The following is a 20,676-nucleotide window of genomic DNA, read 5'->3' as shown; positions in this document are numbered from 1 at the left end:
GCTCAGATAGGATAGTTGACGTTGGCCGCAAGAATATAAGTGATGGAAGATCTTTTGACCCATTGACTTATCACATACGACTTGTGTGTGTGTGTGTGTGGCCATTACACAAGATCTTAATTCGAAAGGGACGGCCTTCGTTGTATCTATGGGTTACTACTTTTGACGAATAACTTCATTTGTAGGGGTTGGTAGATAATTGACAGGCAAAGGAAAGGTGTAGGAAAAATGTTGTTCGTAATTCCTTTTCGTTTGGTTGATGTTTGTTCAAGTGCGTGATTATTTGTTTTAATTAATATTTGATGTTGTTTATTTATTTATTATAATGCTCATTTGATGATAGTCATTGCTAAAGATGTTTGTTAATGTCATCACAGGTTGGAAGGTGTAGGTAGAAGATGTTAGTGCTCTCATGATTTGTCCTCAAATTCTCGTGAACAATAGATGTTAGTGCTCTCATGATTTGTCCTCAATTTCTCGTGAACAATAGAGGTTAGTGCTTTCATGATTTTGTCCTCATGGGAACGATAGATATTAATCCTTTCAAAATTTTGTCCCCACGTTCTCGTTAGCCGTCTTAGCTCAGCCGGTAGAGCGCACGGCTTTTAACCGTGTGGTCGTGGGTTCGATTCCCACAGACGGCGAATATAGTCACCTTTTTATTTTATTACTAGACTTTTCAATTTGGCATGAAATGGATTAGACTTATTAAGTTTGTTTGGCCATAATTTTTTTTGAGAGAATACATGCCCTCCAGTTACATTTAAAAAAAATTTTCTTTAGCTGCATTAGTGGAGAGAATCTATATCTTATTGCTCAAAAAAGTCAAAGCCATATATTCTTTTCCCCAGTAAAAGAGATCAGCTTTGAAAGATTATGCTACAAGTACTTTTTTAAGCACTAGTTGTGATGCACGTGCAATGCACGTGGTTAAATATCATAATTATTTAAATTAATAAAAATAGAGTAAAAAAAATTAAAGTTTTTTGTGGGATTGATTATCAACTCAATAATCTCTCTCTCAAAAAAAATTGTCATTGTTTCCTTCAACCCAGAACGTGGCCACGTGATCTACTATTTGTGAGTTATAAACACATTAATCTAGTACAACATCTCTATTTATTAGTAGATCTACTATTTGTGAGTTATAAACACATTAATCTAGTACAACATCTCTATTTATTAGTATCTTGAAGTATTCAAAAGATGGGTATAAACACATTAATCTAGTACAACATCTCTATTTATTAGTATCTTGAAGTATTCAAAAGATGGGTGATCATTCAATTCACAAAGGGATTTTGTATATGAATTTACTTGCAATATGTCCGTTAAAATTTGTAGTTGTGGTTTGACTCATATTCACGTTAATCTTTAGTTGTGATTTCACTCATATTTATAGTATAAAATATTCTCATTTAATTTTATAGCTCATTCTCTATACCATAGAAGTAAAACTGAAAGTATGAAGAATTATTTTCTTGCGAAATTAGAGCAGTGAGATTATGATATATTTCTCCATGAGCTCTAAATATAAAAATTTCTTTTTTCTTTAACGCAAGGTCCCTATCAAATCTTACCCCAAACGATGTGAATAAAAAATACCATTATAACTTATTTGCCTATGGCAATTATATTGTATATAAGACATATAACTCATCTGAAATATCCACAAGTGCTAAGTGGATTTTGCTGTTGTGAGAACAACATGTTAGAAGCTCGTATTTAAAATTTTTTGGCTCTATAAAGACCTAAGAATTTGGAGTGCATAGCTTATATATCATAAAGAACATATTGGTTCATGAAGAATTTTTCCTGATAACGATATTATTATAACGATATTATTATTCAATACTAAATCAATTTTATTATATAAGATTATATGACCCTTTTTAATAAATTATAAAGTATATATATGGAAACCTAATTTTATTATATAAGATTATATGACCCTTTTTAATAAATTATAAAGTATATATATGGAAACCTCAATGCTTATAGCCAGTAGGTAAAGTATATATATGGAAACCTCAATGCTTATAGCCAGTAGGTGGTCTCCACAAAATAGGTTAACTTTATAGTGTAGTTTGCTATTTGTACTATTGTTGGCAATGTTATTACCTTTTCTCTTTATCTTATTATTCACGTTTTTCTGATGTAAGTTATTTTTTGCTAATCACTCAATTTGCTATATTTAGTTTTTTTAATATAAAATGTTAGAATATTTTCTTCTATTTTAAAAATATTAACATTATTTTCTTAAAATATATATACATATAGTAGCAACAATATATACTTCAGTTTAACTCAAATATTGGCTTGAAACCATTTAGAGTGAGGTTCTTTTTACGCTAGAATGATGATATAGTGATTACACAGTCCAAAAGTCAAAGAAGAAATTTCTTCAAAGGAAAAGTAATTTAATATGTCAAATTAACTACTAATTTATAAAATATACATGTGCAGTTCAAATAGCTATAGAAAGTAAGGTGTATATCTTTATGAAAACTTCATAGTGAGTGACCAACTACAATCATCCTAATTTAAGCATAAATAATTATTATTTTAGTTACTAATTTGATACTCGTAACTATAGAATAAATCTCAAGCAAAAAATAAGAATTGAGTGTAGGTAAATAAATAAATGTTATTAGAACTCCTCTTTATATTAAATTTAAAATAATAATTTAAATTATTAAGCGCCAAATATTAGCTCATGTGAGAAAGTAAAGTAATTTATGATCTATATACATATATAGTCAATCAATCAAACATATTAAAATTATGATGACCACAGTCAAACTTAGGTGGGTTCACATTAAATATAATTTATAAAGATAGTACATTAAAGTCAAAATATTTTTAACCACTATATAGATTGTTTGAATTTTTTTGTATATATAAATTATATTGTCTAGAAATAGTGATGTGCACACTTAACTATGGCCTAATAATCTTAAGAATAACTTACTCTTTAATATCATTATTAATTGAAGTATCACTTAAAACCCAAAATTACCCTTAAAAACTCGCATTCAATGTACACGTCTTATTTTAATGTTTAGGTCTTATTAGGATACAACTCGCGTACCATGAACTTAAATATTTTTTAGCTTATTTTTGGTTTTTTAGTGAACCCTTTAAAGTTGGTTTTTGTTGCAATCAACCGCCGCCAATCATATTCTTCACTTAAAATAAAAAATTACTCTTAAAAAACTCGCACTCAATGTACAAGACTCATTTTAGTATTCAGGTCTTTTTAGGATACAACTTAGGTCTTATTATGATACAATTTAGGTCTTGTTAGAATACAACTCACGTACCTTGAGCTTAATTTTTTTTAAGCTTTTTTTAGTGAAAATTTGATTAGGAGGTGGTTGATTGCAACAAAAATCTAATTTAAATGTGGTTCATGTATAAATTACAAAACGAAGGGTGGTTTCCATATAATCACCCTATTGGCAAGGTGGTTTCTAAGCAAAAAAAAAACCCATAATAATGAGCATATAATTACCATGTTGGACTGGGCTATAAAATAAAAAAAAGTAGAGTTTTCTATTTTCAGCTCCATCTTCAGCCATTTATCTTGCTTCATCTCCATCAGCTCCCATCTCCACTCAACTTTTTTTGGCGTTTTTGTAGCAAACGCCTTCAAATTCTGCGGGTAGACGTCCCATTAGAAATTAATAAAAAAGTTAATTTTCTCAGAAGATCAATCGAATGCAGCTTTTAAATTCAAACTGCATTCTTGCCACTCTGACAAAACAAGGTCTCCTACAAACAAATCCCAGTTCAATTTTCTATCTGCAGGTGTCAAGGATCATATATAGATCTAAAAAAAATGAGAATCAATCAGAAATCTAAACTCAATATTATACCAAATAGACTTAACAAAAGCACAATTCACAAAAATATGATTAGTAATCACTATTATAAAGAACACATAGCCCATCATTCTGCGTCTCTTTTTTCAAAACATTATCTTTGATATTCAATTTATTATTAATTGCCAGCCATGAAAAAGTTTTGATTTTCTAGGGAAGAGGAACATCCCAAAACATCTCAAACTTCATCACTCAGAAAAATATAATAGCATTTCACTCAGAAAAAAAACTCCCTTTACTTTCTCATCTCCAACTCCCGGGGTTTATATGGCAAACTGAGTAATTCAAACTTAGTGGAGACTAAGTAAGTTTATGGGCTTAGCCCTTGTTTGCCAAATGAAAAGGAGGGGAAAAAACTAATTCTTTTGAGGTCCACTTTGCCAACCACTTGTGCAAGATAAGGGTGTGTTTGGCAAAGTGAACAAAATTGGATCGGGATCAGTCCTGACCCAGTGAACAAAACTGGGCCAAGACCAGTCCTGACCCAGTTTTATACTAAACCAGTTTTCTTTTGGACCAGACGTTCCCTGGTCCAAAAGAAAACTAGTTTATTGACACTATTTAGGCTAAAAAAACTGGGTCAGCTCTAGCCTAAAAATTAACAAACAAGAAACAAGTTAAAATTGGGTAAGGTTCAGTCCTGGCCCAATTTTAACTTGTTACCAAACACAACCTAACTAGACTAGAAATAAACCAACTCTCCTTTGATTTATATAAAAAAAACTAGTTCAAATAAAGTTTAGCTTACAAATTAGCCAAACTGAGTTTAAGTTTGAACTAGTTCAACAAAGTCTAATTTAGCAATAACTTAAATCAAGTAGAGCTAGTTCAAAACTAGTCTAAATTCTTTTCAAACTTGCCGAATACACCTTGACGTCGTCTTATAAACTTTATATCCCCCCTCCCCCAATCTCTCAACTTTTTCCTGAGAAAAGTTATAGAAACTCTAGGACTCACTATTAATTCAAACAAGTCAAGAAATAAACATGTCAGGAAAAAATGAATTGTTTCTTTGACAAAATAATACTTTAAGGCCAGTGTTACCAAAATACCGTTAAAAAATTTCACCTCCAAAAGTTTTTAAATTTTTTTTATACCTTAGGTGATGAAAAATAGGATTTAAATCCAAGTAAAAAAGTTAATTTTATTGGGATGTCCATTCCAATCCACACAGTACATACTGCAAAGACTAATTTTAAAGTAACTTATAAGAACTGGGGACTGAATGCCAATTTCAATGATTTGAATGACTAATTTAAAATGTGAAAGATTAAGTGACTGATATCTAAATAGATGCAAAGGTTATTGCTAATTAACATTTAAAGTGCCTTATAATTTCTCCTAGTTTGCATTTGTATACGGTTAAAATACCAGCTTGGCCTAAATAGTGACACACCCCTTTACCACTTTAGCCTAAAAAGTGACACTGACGATAATTTAACCTAAAAAGTGACAAATTGACGACAAATAGGCTTTTCTGAATGCCTAAGTTATTCTTTAGCAAAAAATTAAAGAAATTGTATATATAGGTCACTCAATCTCTCATTATTTTTAAATTAACTCATCTCACTTCCCTAAATTTCTGAAATTTGTGGAAAAAAAAACATCCTCTTTTTCCACTATCTTCTTCCTCCTCCTTCCCACCATCTTCTCCATACCCTTATTCTTCCTTATACCCTAACCTTCCCTCCTCCCTCACTCCCTCTCCTACCTTATTTCATGAATCATCATACTTACTTTCTAATTTCCTTCATCTCATCCAACTCTTTTACTCCAAATCCCCAACATCTCCTCCTCTCTCTCATTCTCCCTTCTTCTTTTCCTCCTTTCTCTCACTCTCTCTTCCTACTTGCTTCACCCATTCCCAACACTCAAAAATTAAACGTTCAACCATAAATTTTAACCTCATTCGTCTTTTCTTTTCTTGCACTCTCTCTTCCTCCTTGCTTCATACTCCTCTTTCATCCTCTAATCATTAAAAATCAATCTCCTTAAGAGTGAGGATATGTGAAAGAAAGTAGAGAGAATGGTGACCATTGGGAAAAGAAAAGAATGAAAGAGATGACAGGAAGGATGAGGGAAAAGATGGTGGGAATGGAGGGAGAGATGAGTTCTTTTTACAAAATTATAAAACTTGAGGGGTTAAATCAGAAAATATGAGAAATTTGAAGGGTATATATAAAATCTCTTAATTTTCTTGTTTAAAAATCGCTTCTGGTGACCAGAAAGGTTTATTTATCACTAATTTATTACTTTTTAGGTTAAATTGTCGTCGCTGTCACTTTTTAGGCCAAAATGGTAAAGAGGTGGCACTATTTAAGCCAATTAGGAATTTTAGCCATTTGTATACTATTGATGTCAGTTATCAAAGAGGGAATAATTTGCAGGTTTTTGGAGTGATTAAGATGCTCTAACTCCTTCTGATGTTTAGCTCTGGGGTTTTCTGTTCTTCCCTGCACAAGAAAGAACTCATAAGAGGCTGAAGTTGGGTTCTCCGGTTGTTCCCCCGACGATCAAGTCAGTAGATGCTCTTCAGTGGGGAAAATATACATTTAGCTATTAATTGGGTTAAAACGACTAGAGCCTTACCTCATGCAGTGCACCTCCTTTTTAAAGTGATTATAAGGGGCAAGAAGGTAACTTGGACCGAGTCCAACTAGGCAGATGAGTTGGCAGATAGCTAACATGTGTCGGCCACTTAGAAAGGAGGGGTTGTCCATGTGTTTCATGCTAAGCGACAACAAGTGCTTAGGGATAATGGGGCCTGATAAGTCATAAAGACTTTATTGACCAGAGCAATAATGACTTTGTCAAGGCAGATAATGCAAGGTCAAGCGGTTGTCGGTGCGAGGTTCGAGAAAACTACCAACTCTCTTAGTCATCCAGTTGATAGTCGACTATACATGTTGATGGTTTTGGGTTGAGTGAGGGTTATTCGTAAAGGTGATTGGCCGGGTTGGGCGACAAATACCCCATTTTGTCTCGATTATGCAAGATGTCGGCCAAACAGTTGGTCGAGTCAGATTGCTCAGGGAATTAATTGAAGGGTTGGCCGTGTAGTAGAACCTTTTGTTTCGATTACGTGAGATGTCGGCCAAACAATTGGTCAAGATGAGGCATATATTATATTGGTTTTGACTTAGTTATATAAATTGCATGACACGTGTCCACTGTTCAATGAAGATTAACAATAATATTTTTTAGGGGTATAACATATACCCTCACATGACTTCGATAGCACTTACATACCCTGTATTTCTCAAAGCTGCACTTTAATCCCTTATGTTATGCGAATAAGAAAAATTTTGTCAAACTAAATTTAGAACCCTTTAACACTTAATTTTTTTTAATTTAGTGTTATAAACCTAATAATGTGTTTAGATTGCTGGGGTAGCAAATGGCAAGGGAAGGAAAGCAGGTAGCTAACTCTGCATGTGAGTTTTTTGAGGGGTAACGCACGGTAGAGGAGGCGAGGTGAACTTTTTATAAAAATGTTGTCATTGTGTTCTCCCTTCTTTTTTCATTCTTTCCTTTTACTAGACTTCTAAACATGATGACATAAATTCCCCTCCATTTTCTTTACTAAACTTCCAAATAATATATTATACTTTCCTCTCATTCTCTATGGTTTTTTCTTTTCCTATTTTATCTTTCCTCTCTTTTTCCAAGTCCCAAAAAACCATGTAACCTAATTGTACATTAAAATTTAAACTTTGGGTAGTAATAAAATTATGATATGCTTGTAAGTGTCACAGTAGAGTATTCATACAAATTTTCAAAATAGACCCTTTGCAAACTTATTTTATCTTTCCTTTCTTTTTCCTAGTAAATCCCGTGAATTTTTTTATGTTTTTTCGCCACTTTCGACCCCGTGTCAGCCAAAATAAGTTTCTAAATGGGTCTATTTTAAAAATCTGTCCTTTATAGAAGGCACTAAAGTGCAAATAAGTGCCACATAAGAAAACGAACTGAGGGTATAAAAGTGCAAAGTAGGGGAATCTATAAGGCGCTCAAGTGCTAACTAGCCGAAGATTTTTATGCAAAACCGCCGTTCCCTTTTCCTGCTTTGGGGGGGTTAGTTTTACCTCCGCGAAGAGCGCTGATCTCCGCCGTGGGCGATGGCGGCGAACTTCTGGACATCGTCACACTACAAGCAGCTCCTCGATCCAGAGCAGGTCGACGTCGTCAATCCCATCGACAAGGAGAAGGGCCTCACCCCTGAAGAGTTCAAGCTCATCAAGATCCACATGACCAACCGTAATGCTTCCTTTCCTCGTTTCCCCCTTTCTTGAATCCTGAATCGTTAGGGTTTGCTAATTGTGTTTTTGCTTGATTTGATGGATTTTTCCAGATATTTGGAGGGTGGCTCAGCAAGTTAAAGTCAGGCAAAGGTTTGGTCCTTGTCTTTGTTCTTGAATTGGGCAAAATTTTCTTTTTTGGGAATTGGGAAATTCCAAGTTGGTTTCTTTTGATGTGTTGACTAGTATTGCGATACTGTGATTTGATAAATACCCGTACGGAATGAACACATAACCAATATTATTTTCTCATTGTAAACCAAGGAAAATATTTACAATATAAATCATCTCAATAATAAATAGGTTAGGTATGGATAACAATATGAAAGCTGGAAAGACATGGATGCAACTGTGTTCAAGAAGGATAGGTTAGGAGTGACTTACACTTGACACATATCTGCAACCAATGCCGGGTAATTTAGTATAGTAGTATTTGAATGCTATTGAGAGATTCAAAGCAATTGGTATTAGATGATTCATATACATGATTTTTATGGTCTGTAGATTGATATTGAACGTTGTCTTTTCCCCATAACTTCAACTGTTTGTACTAGTTTGGTGTTTGAATGAGATTTGTGTTGGCCTTGATTTTGTCAATAACGAAATATTTGAGGATTGGAGGGACGTAGGAGAAGGAGATGAGGGTTTAGAGGAATTTGGCCATCTTTTATACCCCTGATCATGTTGATAGTCCCTTTTCTATCTATTTAATGTCAGGGAGCACAACACCCTCTGTGCCCTCTTCAATCAGGGCGGCGGCATTGGGGCCCACTGTGTTGCCTCTCCCTCTTCCACTTTCGTTGCCCTCGCCGCCGCCGCCAGAGCCGGCGGATTGAGATCGTCAAAGATGGGATCGCGACCGTCGATGATTCCTTCGTGACGACCCAGACATCCGGCGAGATCGACGTTGAGGAGAGGCCGATGAAGGATCACATAGATCTCGAGTCACAGCGTAAGAAACCTCCGGCCAAAGATCTCACTGATAGCTTCGGGCTCGGGTATTGTTTGGGGAGAAGAGAGAGCTGGGTGGGAGAAGAGGAGCTGGCGACGAGCTGTTAGGGCTTAGGTGAAAAAAAAGAGTTGAAATATATGAAGAAACCCTAATTCATTCATTATGAGATCTCTTGGGCTTTATATAGGCCCCCTACACAACTTACAAATAAGTCCCTAACTAATACTAATATGTCAACACTCCTCCTCAAGATGGACGAAAGATATCTACTAAGCCCATCTTGTCACATCCTCTAATCATATCTACTGAGCTAAGTCCTTTAGTCAGACAATCTGCTGCCTGGTCCTTAGTCGAAACATGATTTAGCTCCAATAGTCCACTATCCAACTTCTCTTTGATGAAGAACCTATCGATCTCGATGTGTTTGGTTCTATCATGCTACACTGGGTTGTTGGCGATACTGATGGCTGACTTGTTGTCACACCACAACTTCATCTTAGCTCCTTGATCCAGCTTCAGCTCCATCAGCATACTCTTCAACCATAGCAACTCAGCAACTCCTAAGGCCATAGCTCTATACTCTGCCTCAGCTGTCGATCTCGTCACCACCGACTGCTTCTTGCTCTTCCACGAGACTAAGTTGCCTCCTATAAAGATGCAGTATCCTGAGGTGGACCTCCTGTCATCAGCACAACTAGCCCAATCAGAGTCACAATAGTCCTCAATGCTCATGTGTTCATTCTTCCTGAAGATTAGTCCTTTTCCGGGGGCATTCTTCAAATACCTTAGAATCTGATACACTGCGTTCATATGACCTTTCCTTGGATCATGCATGTAGCGACTCACCACGCTCACTGTAAAAGAGATATCAGGACGTGTGTGACACAGATAGATCAACCTGCCCACCAGCCTTTGGTATCTGTTACGATCAACTGGTTCTCCAGCTTCAGCACCCAGCTTAAACTTCTGGTCGATCGGTGTAGTTACAGGTTTGCATCCTAACATTCCTGTTTCTTTGAGAAGATTCAGTGCATACTTTCTCTGGGATAGGACGATCCCCTCCGCTCCTCGAGCTATCTCTATTCCAAGAAAGTATCGAAGCAAGCCAAGATCTTTCACCTCGAATTCCTTACCCAGTCTCACTTTGAGTTGGGCAATCTCCTTCTCATCATCCCCTGTAATAATCATATCATTCATATATACTGCAAGCAAGGTGATGTGACCTCAACTTCTTCGAAAGAACACGGTATGGTCGGCACTGATCTGTTGGTACCCTATACCAATCATAGCCTTCCTGAATCTATCAAACCAAGCACGAGGAGACTGCTTTAGCCCATAGAGAGACTTCTTCAATCTGCAGACCTTTCCCACTGTCTGATCTGTACCGAATCCTGGTGGTATCTCCATGTATACCTCCTCCACTAGATCTCCATGAAGAAATGTGTTTTTCACATCTAGTTGGTGTAGCTTTCATCCACCATTTACTGCCAGAGAGATTAAGGTCCGAACAGTGCCTAGTTGGTGTAGCTTTCATCCACCATTTACTGCCAGAGAGATTAAGGTCCGAACAGTGCTCATCTTTGTCACCGGTGCAAAAGTCTCATCGTAGTCGATTGTAGGATCGCTGCAATGGCACTCAAACACTAGAAGGGGGGTTGAATAGTGTTTATGAAATCTAATGCGGAAACTTTAAATTTCAATAAAATAATATCACAAAGAGTAAGAAAGATCAAACCAATGTGTAGACAATCACAGAAAATTGCATACGCAAACACAAGGATTTATACTGGTTCGGTCCTCAAGACCTACATCCAGTCCCCAAGCCTTGCTTGAGATTTCTCCACTATTTCCACTTGCAAAACCGCAAGCACTTGCAACCCGCAAGCAAACCGTACAACCTTGACAATCTTCAATTGCCAATGCCACAACAATCTCTTCTTTCAAGAGATTATCAAATAAAAAACAAGATGGTACAACTTTCTCTTCCTATAAGCCTTGATGTGTAGATGTGAGTGACTTACAATAGGCTATAGGGATGATTTTTGTTCTAGAGTGGTGGAACTTTTATCAAGAACAGAACTGAAATTTTCATGCAGTTTTTTTCTTCAAAATGATCTTAAGAAGTCAAGAAAAACTCAAGTTTATAGAAAGGAATTCTGATATAAAATTTCAGAACTTAACACCTATTTATAGGTATAATTTTAGTTCAAAAATATTCAAAAATAACTGCCAAAAACGTTCACAAAACGTTCATATATATTTGAAAAATATAGCTGTTAGAATGGCTGTCTGGTCGACCAGATTGAGGCCTGGTCGACCAGACAGAGAAATTTTGGAATTTTCGTCCAAATCTGGAGCCTCTGGTCGACCAGGTACATATCTGGTCGACCAGACAGAGATTTTTCAGACTCTCTGTTTCTGGTTGTTATATCTGGTTAGTATTTTGACTGTAACTTTCTCATCCGATATCGGAATGAGGTGATTTAAGATTTGTTGGAAAGCTCTTGAAGAGACCTACAACTTTAGTCTTTTGAGTTTTTCCAGATTCTAATTTCTAAGGGGTGTAAATGAAATGTTTTAAGACTCACTCAATATCTATAAACTCTAATGGCTAACATAGGGGATTTCTATTGTTAACCAACACACTAAGCATGTGTTAGTGTGTTCTAACACTATGTGTGTGCATGTGTGTGAGTGATCAAGGCTTGTACAAATTTCTAAGCAAAGAAAATATAAAATTACATTTTGACAATAAAGTATATCTTCTTCTTTGCTTCATTTTGCCTTGAACTCATCTATGTCTTGAGTATCTCTTTGAATATAATTGTCGATATAACTCTGATACTACAAAATAAATGTTAGCACATAATACACACAACATATAATATTTGTTATCATCAAAACAAACTAATCTTGGGGTCAAGATTCCTAACATTCTCCCCCTTTTTGATGATGACAAATATATGTTATTAAGATATAAAAATTTTAATCCCCCTGCATGAAATCATTAAATAAAATCTTTTACTCCCCCGGCATCAAAGCATTAGTAAAAAATTTAAAATTAAAATTTTCTATATAACTCCCCCTTTGTCATTAGCAAAAAGAAATAAACATAATTCTAATTAAAAATTTCTTTTCTTGGGTACCTTAATAAAAATATCAAGCACTTTGGTACCCTTTTATATTATATCATTAGGATTAGCCCTTAGGAATCCAAATCCACTTGGAATTTGGTTTCCATTTGTTAACATAAGTGTAATTCTTTGAATTGCAAACTTCATAAATATAAGATGAAATATAATAATTCCTATCATGAATATTCAAATTCTTAGGAATCCATATATACTTATTTTGTTTAGCATGAATATTCTTATTATTATTCTTCAAAACATAATCATTCTTTATAAAATACTTAGGAACAAATCCAATGCCAAAATGATTGTTTGAAGATTTTTGAAATGAGAGCAAATTATTCAAATTCTCTTTACTTTTATTGAATTTACTAACATTCAAACATATATCATCATATTTTAATTTAATAGAAGAAATATCTTTATCTAAAACATTAATGCGGATTTTTAAATCATTGCATTCTGATTTTAGATAAACATTCTCATTAGTCAAAATATGATTTTCTTTAAGCAAGGATTTATTTTCCTCTTTCAATTCAATTACTTGAGAATTAGAAATAGTAGAAGAATTAAAATCAGAAATTTCTTCAAGTAATCTTTTATTTTCACCTTTAAGAAAATTATGTGAAGCCTTTAATCTCAAAAATGTTTCATATAATTCATTGAAAGCATCTAATAATTCTTCATTATTGCATACCTCATCTTCTTGTGCCATGAAGCACATGTGAGTGGATTCCTCTTTTTGTTCTTTCATTTTGAATAACTCAAACCTGTGCACAAGAACAGATATTTTAGATTCTTTAACTTTATTTGTACCTTCATGAGTTACCTCAAGTGTATGCCAAATATCGTATGCAGATGTGGCCGTTGACACCCTATTGAACTCATTCTTGTCAAGTGCACAAAATAATGCATTCATTGCTTTTGAATCCAAATTTGCATTATTTCTTTGAGAAGTAGTCCATTCTGCAAAAGGAGTTGTTGGCTTCTCATATTTTGTTTCCACGACGTTCCAAAGTTCGTAGCCAATTGATTGAAGGTAAATCTTCATTCTGCACTTCCAATAGTTGTAGTTCGAACCATCGAACATTGGAGGACGATTTGTAGAGTAACCTTCCTTGAATTGTGATGTATTTGACGATGCCATCTTTCACCTTGCTCTGATACCAAATGTAGGATCTGAAATAGATACACTAGAACACTAGAAGAGGGGTGAATAGTGTTCTTTTAAAATATATGCAAAGTAGATTATAAATTGCAAAGAAAAATGGCAATCTCAGAAATTCACAATCACAAACACAAAGTTTTATACTGGTTCCACCAACCCGGTGTACATCCAGTCCCCAAGCAAATCCCGCTTGAGATTTCCACTATGATTTTGAAACCTTACAAAATCAAAAGCAAACCTGACCAATTTGCAAGACCATGCAAATTGCAACACCAATTGACAAGACCATGCCAATTGCCACCCAATCTCTAAACCAAGAGATCAACCCTCTCAAACCCGAGAGAAATCCTTTTTGAAGCAAGAACACAATTGATCCTATAAGCCTTGAATGTGTAGTGAAGTGCTGCAGTGGCTTAGGATTCTTTTAACTCTCTGAATATTGTCTATACAATCTCTAAGAATGATTGAAACCAAGGCAATATCAGAAACTCTCTTTTTCTAAACACTTAGCATGAAAATCTGGAAAATTAGAGAGTGAATATGCACAAAATGTTTGATCTTGCAAGTGTAAAACTTAGTTGTTGTTTTCTGATGTTTAAACCTATTTATAGCCTCTGAAATGACATAATTTTAAACCCAATTAACGTCCACAAAACGGCTATAAACAGTCACTTATTTTAAAACTGAAATCTGGAAAAACTGCTTCTGTAGTCGACTACAAGTCATAGTAGTCGACTACACTGAGTCTAAACAGACTCTGTGAAGTCAGAAAATTGCTCAGTAGTCGACTACAAGGCATAGTAGTCGACTACACTGTAAACTCAGATTCTGGAATTTTTCTGTTTAGTATTTTGACTATAACGTTCTCATCCGATATCGGAATGAGGTGATTTAAGATTTGTTGGAAAGCTCTTGAAGAGACCTACAACTTTGGTCTTTTGAGTTTTTCCAGATTCTAATTTATAAGGGGTGTAAATAAAATGTTTTAAGACTCACTTAATATCTATAAACTCTAATGGCTAACATAGGGGATTTCTATTGTTAACCAACACACTAAGCATGTGTTAGTGTGTTCTAACACTATGTGTGTGCATGTGTGTGAGTGATCAAGGCTTGTACAAATTTCTAAGCAAAGAAAATATAAAATTACATTTTGACAATAAAGTATATCTTCTTCTTTGCTTCATTTTGCCTTGAACTCATCTATGTCTTGAGTATCTCTTTGAATATAATTGTTGATATAGCTCTGATACTGCAAAACAAATGTTAGCACATAATACACACAACATATAATATTTGTTATCATCAAAACAAACTAATCTTGGGGTCAAGATTCCTAACATTCTCCCCCTTTTTGATGATGACAAATATATGTTATTAAGATATAAAAATTTTAATCCCCCTGCATGAAATCATTAAATAAAATCTTTTACTCCCCCTGCATCAAAGCATTAAAATTTTCTATATAACTCCCCCTTTGTCATTAGCAAAAAGAAATAAACATAATTCTAATTAAAAATTTCTTTTCTTGGGTACCTTAATAAAAATATCAAGCACTTTGGTACCCTTTTATATTATATCATTAGGATTAGCCCTTAGGAATCCAAATCCACTTGGAATTTGGTTTCCATTTGTTAACATAAGTGTAATTCTTTGAATTGCAAACTTCATAAATATAATGTTAGCACATAATACACACAACATATTATATTTGTTATCATCAAAACAAACTAATCTTGGGGTCAAGATTCCTAACAGATGTCATATGTCTGACTATATCCTTTTGCCACCAGACGAGCTTTGTAGCGCTCAACCTGTCCATCTGGATTCTGCTTCACAGCGAAGACCCACTTGTATCCAACTGCTCTCTTCCCTTTTGTTAGTTTTACTAACTCCCAAGTACGGTTCTTCTCTAGAGCTCCTAGCTCCTCGTGCATAGCCGCTTTCCACTTTGGATCCTTTTTAGCAACCTGCTAATTATTAGGTACAGTAACAGAGTCCAATGATGCAATGAATGCCCTATGTGCAGGGTGGATATTAGAATATGATACAAATTGGGCAAGATCCTAACCATATCTATCGGGAGGATTTCCCGCATTACTACGAGTAGTCCTCCGTACTGGTATTGGTGTGGGAGGAGTAGGGAGAGGAATGTTATCAGTAGGAATGTTATCACCTTGGGATAAAACTGGTGGTGGTGTAGGTGTTTCAGGAGTCGGGGTAGGCGTTGGTAAGAGACTTGGCAGCACTAGTGACACTGTAGGTTCTGTTCCTGTAATTTGCTTGCCCTTCCTACTATAAGTTAGTAGCTCCCCCTGAACAGTGGGCCTAACACCTCTTGTCTCATTTTTTTTCTTCGTCATTCTCTTGCTCCTCCTCAATCAATTCTCCCTCCCAAGGAATCGATACAGAAATGGATTTCTCCACATTGTTCACCGTTCTCTCACCATTCTCCTCCTCTCGCCTCATGCTTCTAGTATTGGGCGAGTTACCAGCGGATGAAGTTACCTTCTGGGTGTAATATGGCTCGAGTTCTCAAAAGTGCACATCCATGCTTACAAATAACCTTTTCTCCATCGGGCTCCAGCAAACATATCCCTTCTGAGTAGCAGAATATCCCACAAAAATGCACTTCACAGCTCTAGTGGCAAGCTTCCCGACAGATGGCCTGTTGTCCTTCACAAAGCACACACAGCCAAACACTTTGAGTGGAAGGATCCCACCATTATCTCCCTTCAATATCTCACACGGAGACTTCCAATCCAACACTCTCGAGGGCATTCTGTTGATCAATGCTGCTGCGGTCAATACTGCTTGCCCCCATAATGTTTCTGGGACATTCATAGAGATCATCATGCTTCTAGCAACCTCTAAAAGATGTATGTTCTTCCTTTCCGCTACCCAATTCTGAGCTGGTGTGTATGGACAGGTTATCTGGTGATGTATTCCTTGAGCTGACAAATATTCTTCAAAGGCTCTGTTGGTATACTCTGTCACATTATCTGACCTTAATACTTTCACCACTGTTCCGTATTGAGTCTGAACAGTCCTATGAAAATTTTGGAAACACCCAAACACATCACTCTTATTCTTCATCAAGTATAACCAAGTAACACGAGAGAAGCAATCAATAAATATAACAAAATACTTGTATCCATTCATAGAACTTGTGGAACAAGGCCCCCAAACATTTGAATGTACCAAGTCAAATGCATGAGAACTTCTATGATCAGAACTAACATAAGAGCTTCTAGTAAGCTTTCCAAACTCACATGCATCACACACAAGTTTCTGTTTATTTGCTTTTTCAAATAAAGAAGGATACAATCTACCTAAAACACTAAGGTACCGTTTGGCAAAGGGTTAAGTGAGGGGTTAAGGAGACTTAACCCCTTCTTAACCTACCAAACACAACAAATCCATATAAGGGTTAAAGTGAGTTAACCCTCCATAATTTGCCAAACATAAAAAATATAGCAGGGTTAAGTTAACCCCTTTAGAGGGGTTAAAATGAGTTAACCCCTCAAAATGAGGGGTTTACTAATACTCATATTTAGATAGAATAAGAGTTAACCCTTCTAATTATAAAGAAAATAGTCAAAATCATTGTTATTCCCAAACACTAAAACTGATCATAAGGGCTAAAATAAAACTTATTTAACGGGTTAATAATTTAGTCCTTCGGATTATCAAATGGGCTAAGTACATTAATCATTCTCTTTAACCCCTCTTCATTAACCCTTTGCCAAACGGGGCCTAAAGGATGAGTGTCCCAAACGCTGATGATGAAGCATTAACTCATTCTCAGCACTCATTTTATATCCTACTCCTGCTTCCTCTATGACTGACACTAATGCTGAATCCAGCCCTTCACGATCCAGATACCACAGTCCACTACGCCATGTGCCAGTCCCAAGTCTCCGCCTTGTTCCCTTCTCCCGAAAAATCACCTTGGGAATATCAAAAGAAACAATGCATTTTAGTTAGAGGATGATAGAACTAATGGACAAAAGATTGACTGGAAAGGAAGGAGCATGCAAAACATTGGACAAAGTTACAGAACCAGTACAATCGACTGTACCCTTACCAACCACCGGCTGAAATGTACCATTAGCTGTTTGAATACTATCAGGCGATGCTAAGTGAGTATATGATGAGAACTCACTAGCATTACCTGTCACATGACAAGACGCACCGGAGTCGACTATCCATGCTGATGATCTGTCAGGAGACATAGAAGCAAGAGCATGTATGTCATCAGTACCTTTGGTCGGATGAGCATAGGTAGCAGTGTTGCCTCTGACGAAGAACGAAGTAGATGCCTCCGCAGTCCCATTCCTCAAATCTCCATCCCCTGCTACTTGCTGTTTTTTCCTGAGTATCGTGAGGAGAGCACGATCCTCCTCTGTAAAGACCACCTCAGCTTCTTCTTCTTCTGCTACCGTCAGATTCGCCCGATTTCCTGCTCCTCTTCCACCTCGTCGACCCCCACGACTACGACTACGACCTCCGAACTGTCCACGTCCACCCGAATCTCCTTCCTTGGATGGCTTGGTGCAAACATACCTTAGATGACCCACCGCACCGCAGTTGTAACACTGTCGGGTCTCTCCCCTAGATCCAGTGTTGCTAGAGGCTGTCAGTGCTGACTTCACCACAGGAAGTCCACCTGTCCCCGCCTGCAGCCGAATGCGAGTCTCCTCCTGGATCATAGCAGAGACAGCCTCCTCAAGCGTGGGAATCTTCGGATGAGCTAAGAAACACCATAGTCCTCTCTTGTAGAAAGGCCTCCCGCTCTTTACATCCCGGGTCCTTGCAGCTAGCCCGAGGAGAAAAATGATCATAATCCAGCCACAGGCGCTCCAGCTCTGTAGCATATTCCTGTACAGTCCTCTCTCCCTGGACTGTGGCGTCGATCCTTCACATTCTCAATGCCATCCACCGTGGCGGCGATCGTCGGGACCAACGAGTCGAGAAGCCAGATGTATACCAACATATGAGTGGACTTCCACTCATCTCTTCCCTCCGAGTCCTCCTCCGGTTCTGTCGCCTCTCCTGTCAAGTAACCCTCCAGGTTCCTCCCTGTAAGGGTGTATCTCACCCGCCTCGACCAGCTCAGGTAAGTACTCGGTCCATCAAGCTTCAGATCGATGATCGGAAGCTCCAACTTCTTCGATGGTTTTGTCGCGCTCTCACCAGCCGACAACTTCATTAGCTTCATCAAAGTTAACACCTCCGCAGGGTTCAACTTCTTGATGATCTCCTCCATCGAATAGGCTTCAGACCCACCACCTGTTCACCTTCTCTTCCGACCCTTGTTGTGTTCAGTAAAAATTTCGGCAGCACCTCTGCTGCACAACAAGAGTAAGATCTCAAACAAATTCTTGTTTCTCAGAGGAAACAAGAACCAAAAACAGTTATATATCTCATCGCTGTGAGATATATACTCTTCCTGTCATCAGTTCGAGGACTGAGTCGAGGGAATCCATGCCAAACTCGAGGTTCGACAGGATGGCAAACAGGGGGGGGGGGTTGCGAGTGGCCCACGCGTTGGAAGGGGTCGGGGTTGTTTTAGGGTCGCGGTCAGAGTGGTTTTGGGGGTCTCGGGTCAAGGGGCTGTTTTGGGAGGTTCGGCTTTCGGGATCAGGCGGCTGTTTTGGGGGTTCGTTCGGGTCCAGGGGCTGTTATTGGAGGTTAGAGGTCAGGGGAGGTTTGAAGGGGTCAGGTGAGGGGCTGTTTTGGGATCGGGTCAGGTGTTTGGAGGGTGGTGAGGGGTTGGTGTGGGGGGTGGGGGGGTGGTCTGGTTGAGATCGGACAAGAGGGGGTCGGGGAGGGTCTGGTTGAGAAATGCGGACAGAGGAGGGTCGGGGAGGGTCTGGTTGAATCGACAGCAGGAGGGTCGGTCCTCTGGTTGAGATCGGAGCAGAGGGGAGATCGGGGTTAGGGGCGGCTAGCGATTTGATCGGAGCAGGAAAAGGGGGGTGGCGGCCGGGTGAGGGGTGAAGGTGGGGGGGGGGGCGGCGGCTAGGGTTTAGAGGAGGCTCTGATACCAAGTTGAAATATATGAAGAAACCCTAATTCATTCATTATGAGATCTCTTGGGCTTTATATAGGCCCCTACACAACTTACAAATAAGTCCCTAACTAATACTAATATGTCAACAAAAAGAACGGGAACTCAAAACACCATTTTGGTGTTTTGAGAAAAGCGTTTATTTGTGGGCTTTTTAATGGGTCATGTCAAAAAACACCCTAGTTGCCAAACGCATATCATTTTTAAAAAAAGCAGAAACGACAAAAACACCTCAGTTGCCAAACGCTCCCTAAGATATTCATACTCTTTGATAGAGGATGAAAAACCAAGGCTCTGAATCTTTTGTTACAAGTTCTAACTGTATTATAGGGCTGTTGTTTCTGATTAACATTTTTAACATTATAATTTTTTTCTTGCTATTAAAGTATTAAGCTTGTGCCTGGCCCTGCACTGATGATTCTTAGTGATTTCTTAACTGTCATCTGCCTTTCAGGGTTATTGCGACTGCAGTTACTTATTTTAGACGCGTATATACTAGGTATGATGGAAAATTTTCCTTTCTTTTTCTTTCTACTTTTTGGTTGTCTCTCTCTTTCCCCTTTTATTTGCTTGTGTTTAGTTTTCTTGTGCTTGATATGTGGGGGTTATGGACCGTTGTTGCTGTTAGCTTCTTGAATGCAGCATTTGATTGGCTTGTTGTTTTGGTCAACTCACTTTTATCCTAATAAGTATGGTATGTAAAGTTGGCAGTGTTTTTTAGCCCTTCTCAAATACAAGGGAAAACATCACCATCTTTGTTACATACATACATTACACTTATGTTAGAGGGTAAATTTTAGAAAACCCCCATGAATTTTTAGGAGTTCTTTTTTTTTGGGGTGGGGGGTGGGGTGGGGGGGGGGGGGGGGGAGAAAAAAAATTTTGAACTTTATAAATTAGAGAAAACCCCTAAATTTGTTTCACTAAAATATTATGATTGTGCTAGTTAGTTTAAGTTGTCATGTGCTTCCCATGTGACGTGCTTTGAGCAATTCTACCCTTAAATACTTTTTTCTTCAATTGGTAGAGTTTTGGTGTTAGAGTTGATATATATTAATAATGGTAGCTTAGACTTTGTACACGTCACAGTAATACCGTGTGTGCCAATTTCCAATAGTTCAGAGGGTTGTGTAGTTATGAAAGCTTGGAGTTTGTGTGTCTCTGTATGCG

General features: G+C 37.3%; 1 protein-coding gene and 1 non-coding gene across 3 annotated transcripts in view; both read left to right on the top strand.

The window, feature by feature from the left end:
- On the top strand, positions 572-644 carry TRNAK-UUU. The gene has a single exon. It is a non-coding gene; the product is annotated as a tRNA-Lys (tRNA).
- Positions 7,926-20,676, top strand: part of LOC109839628 (cyclin-C1-1-like) — an 18,355-nt gene continuing 5,604 nt past the window's right edge. Inside the window, exons 1-3 of one of the 2 annotated variants that reach the window (XM_020408131.1) lie at positions 7,927-8,141; positions 8,236-8,275; positions 19,961-20,005. In XM_020408131.1, the coding sequence (XP_020263720.1) occupies positions 8,003-8,141; positions 8,236-8,275; positions 19,961-20,005 (224 nt within the window). In that variant the 5' untranslated portion in view covers positions 7,927-8,002. Of the gene's footprint in view, positions 8,142-8,235; positions 8,276-19,960; positions 20,006-20,676 lie in introns of both variants that reach the window. The other variant, XM_020408132.1, reaches the window with a different exon arrangement.

Source organism: Asparagus officinalis, chromosome 4 (genome assembly GCF_001876935.1).
Source record: "Asparagus officinalis chromosome 4, Aspof.V1, whole genome shotgun sequence".
Taxonomy (NCBI): domain Eukaryota; kingdom Viridiplantae; phylum Streptophyta; class Magnoliopsida; order Asparagales; family Asparagaceae; genus Asparagus; species Asparagus officinalis.
The sequence above is the reverse complement of the archived record's forward strand: the minus strand, read 5'-3'. Positions and strand labels throughout refer to the sequence as shown.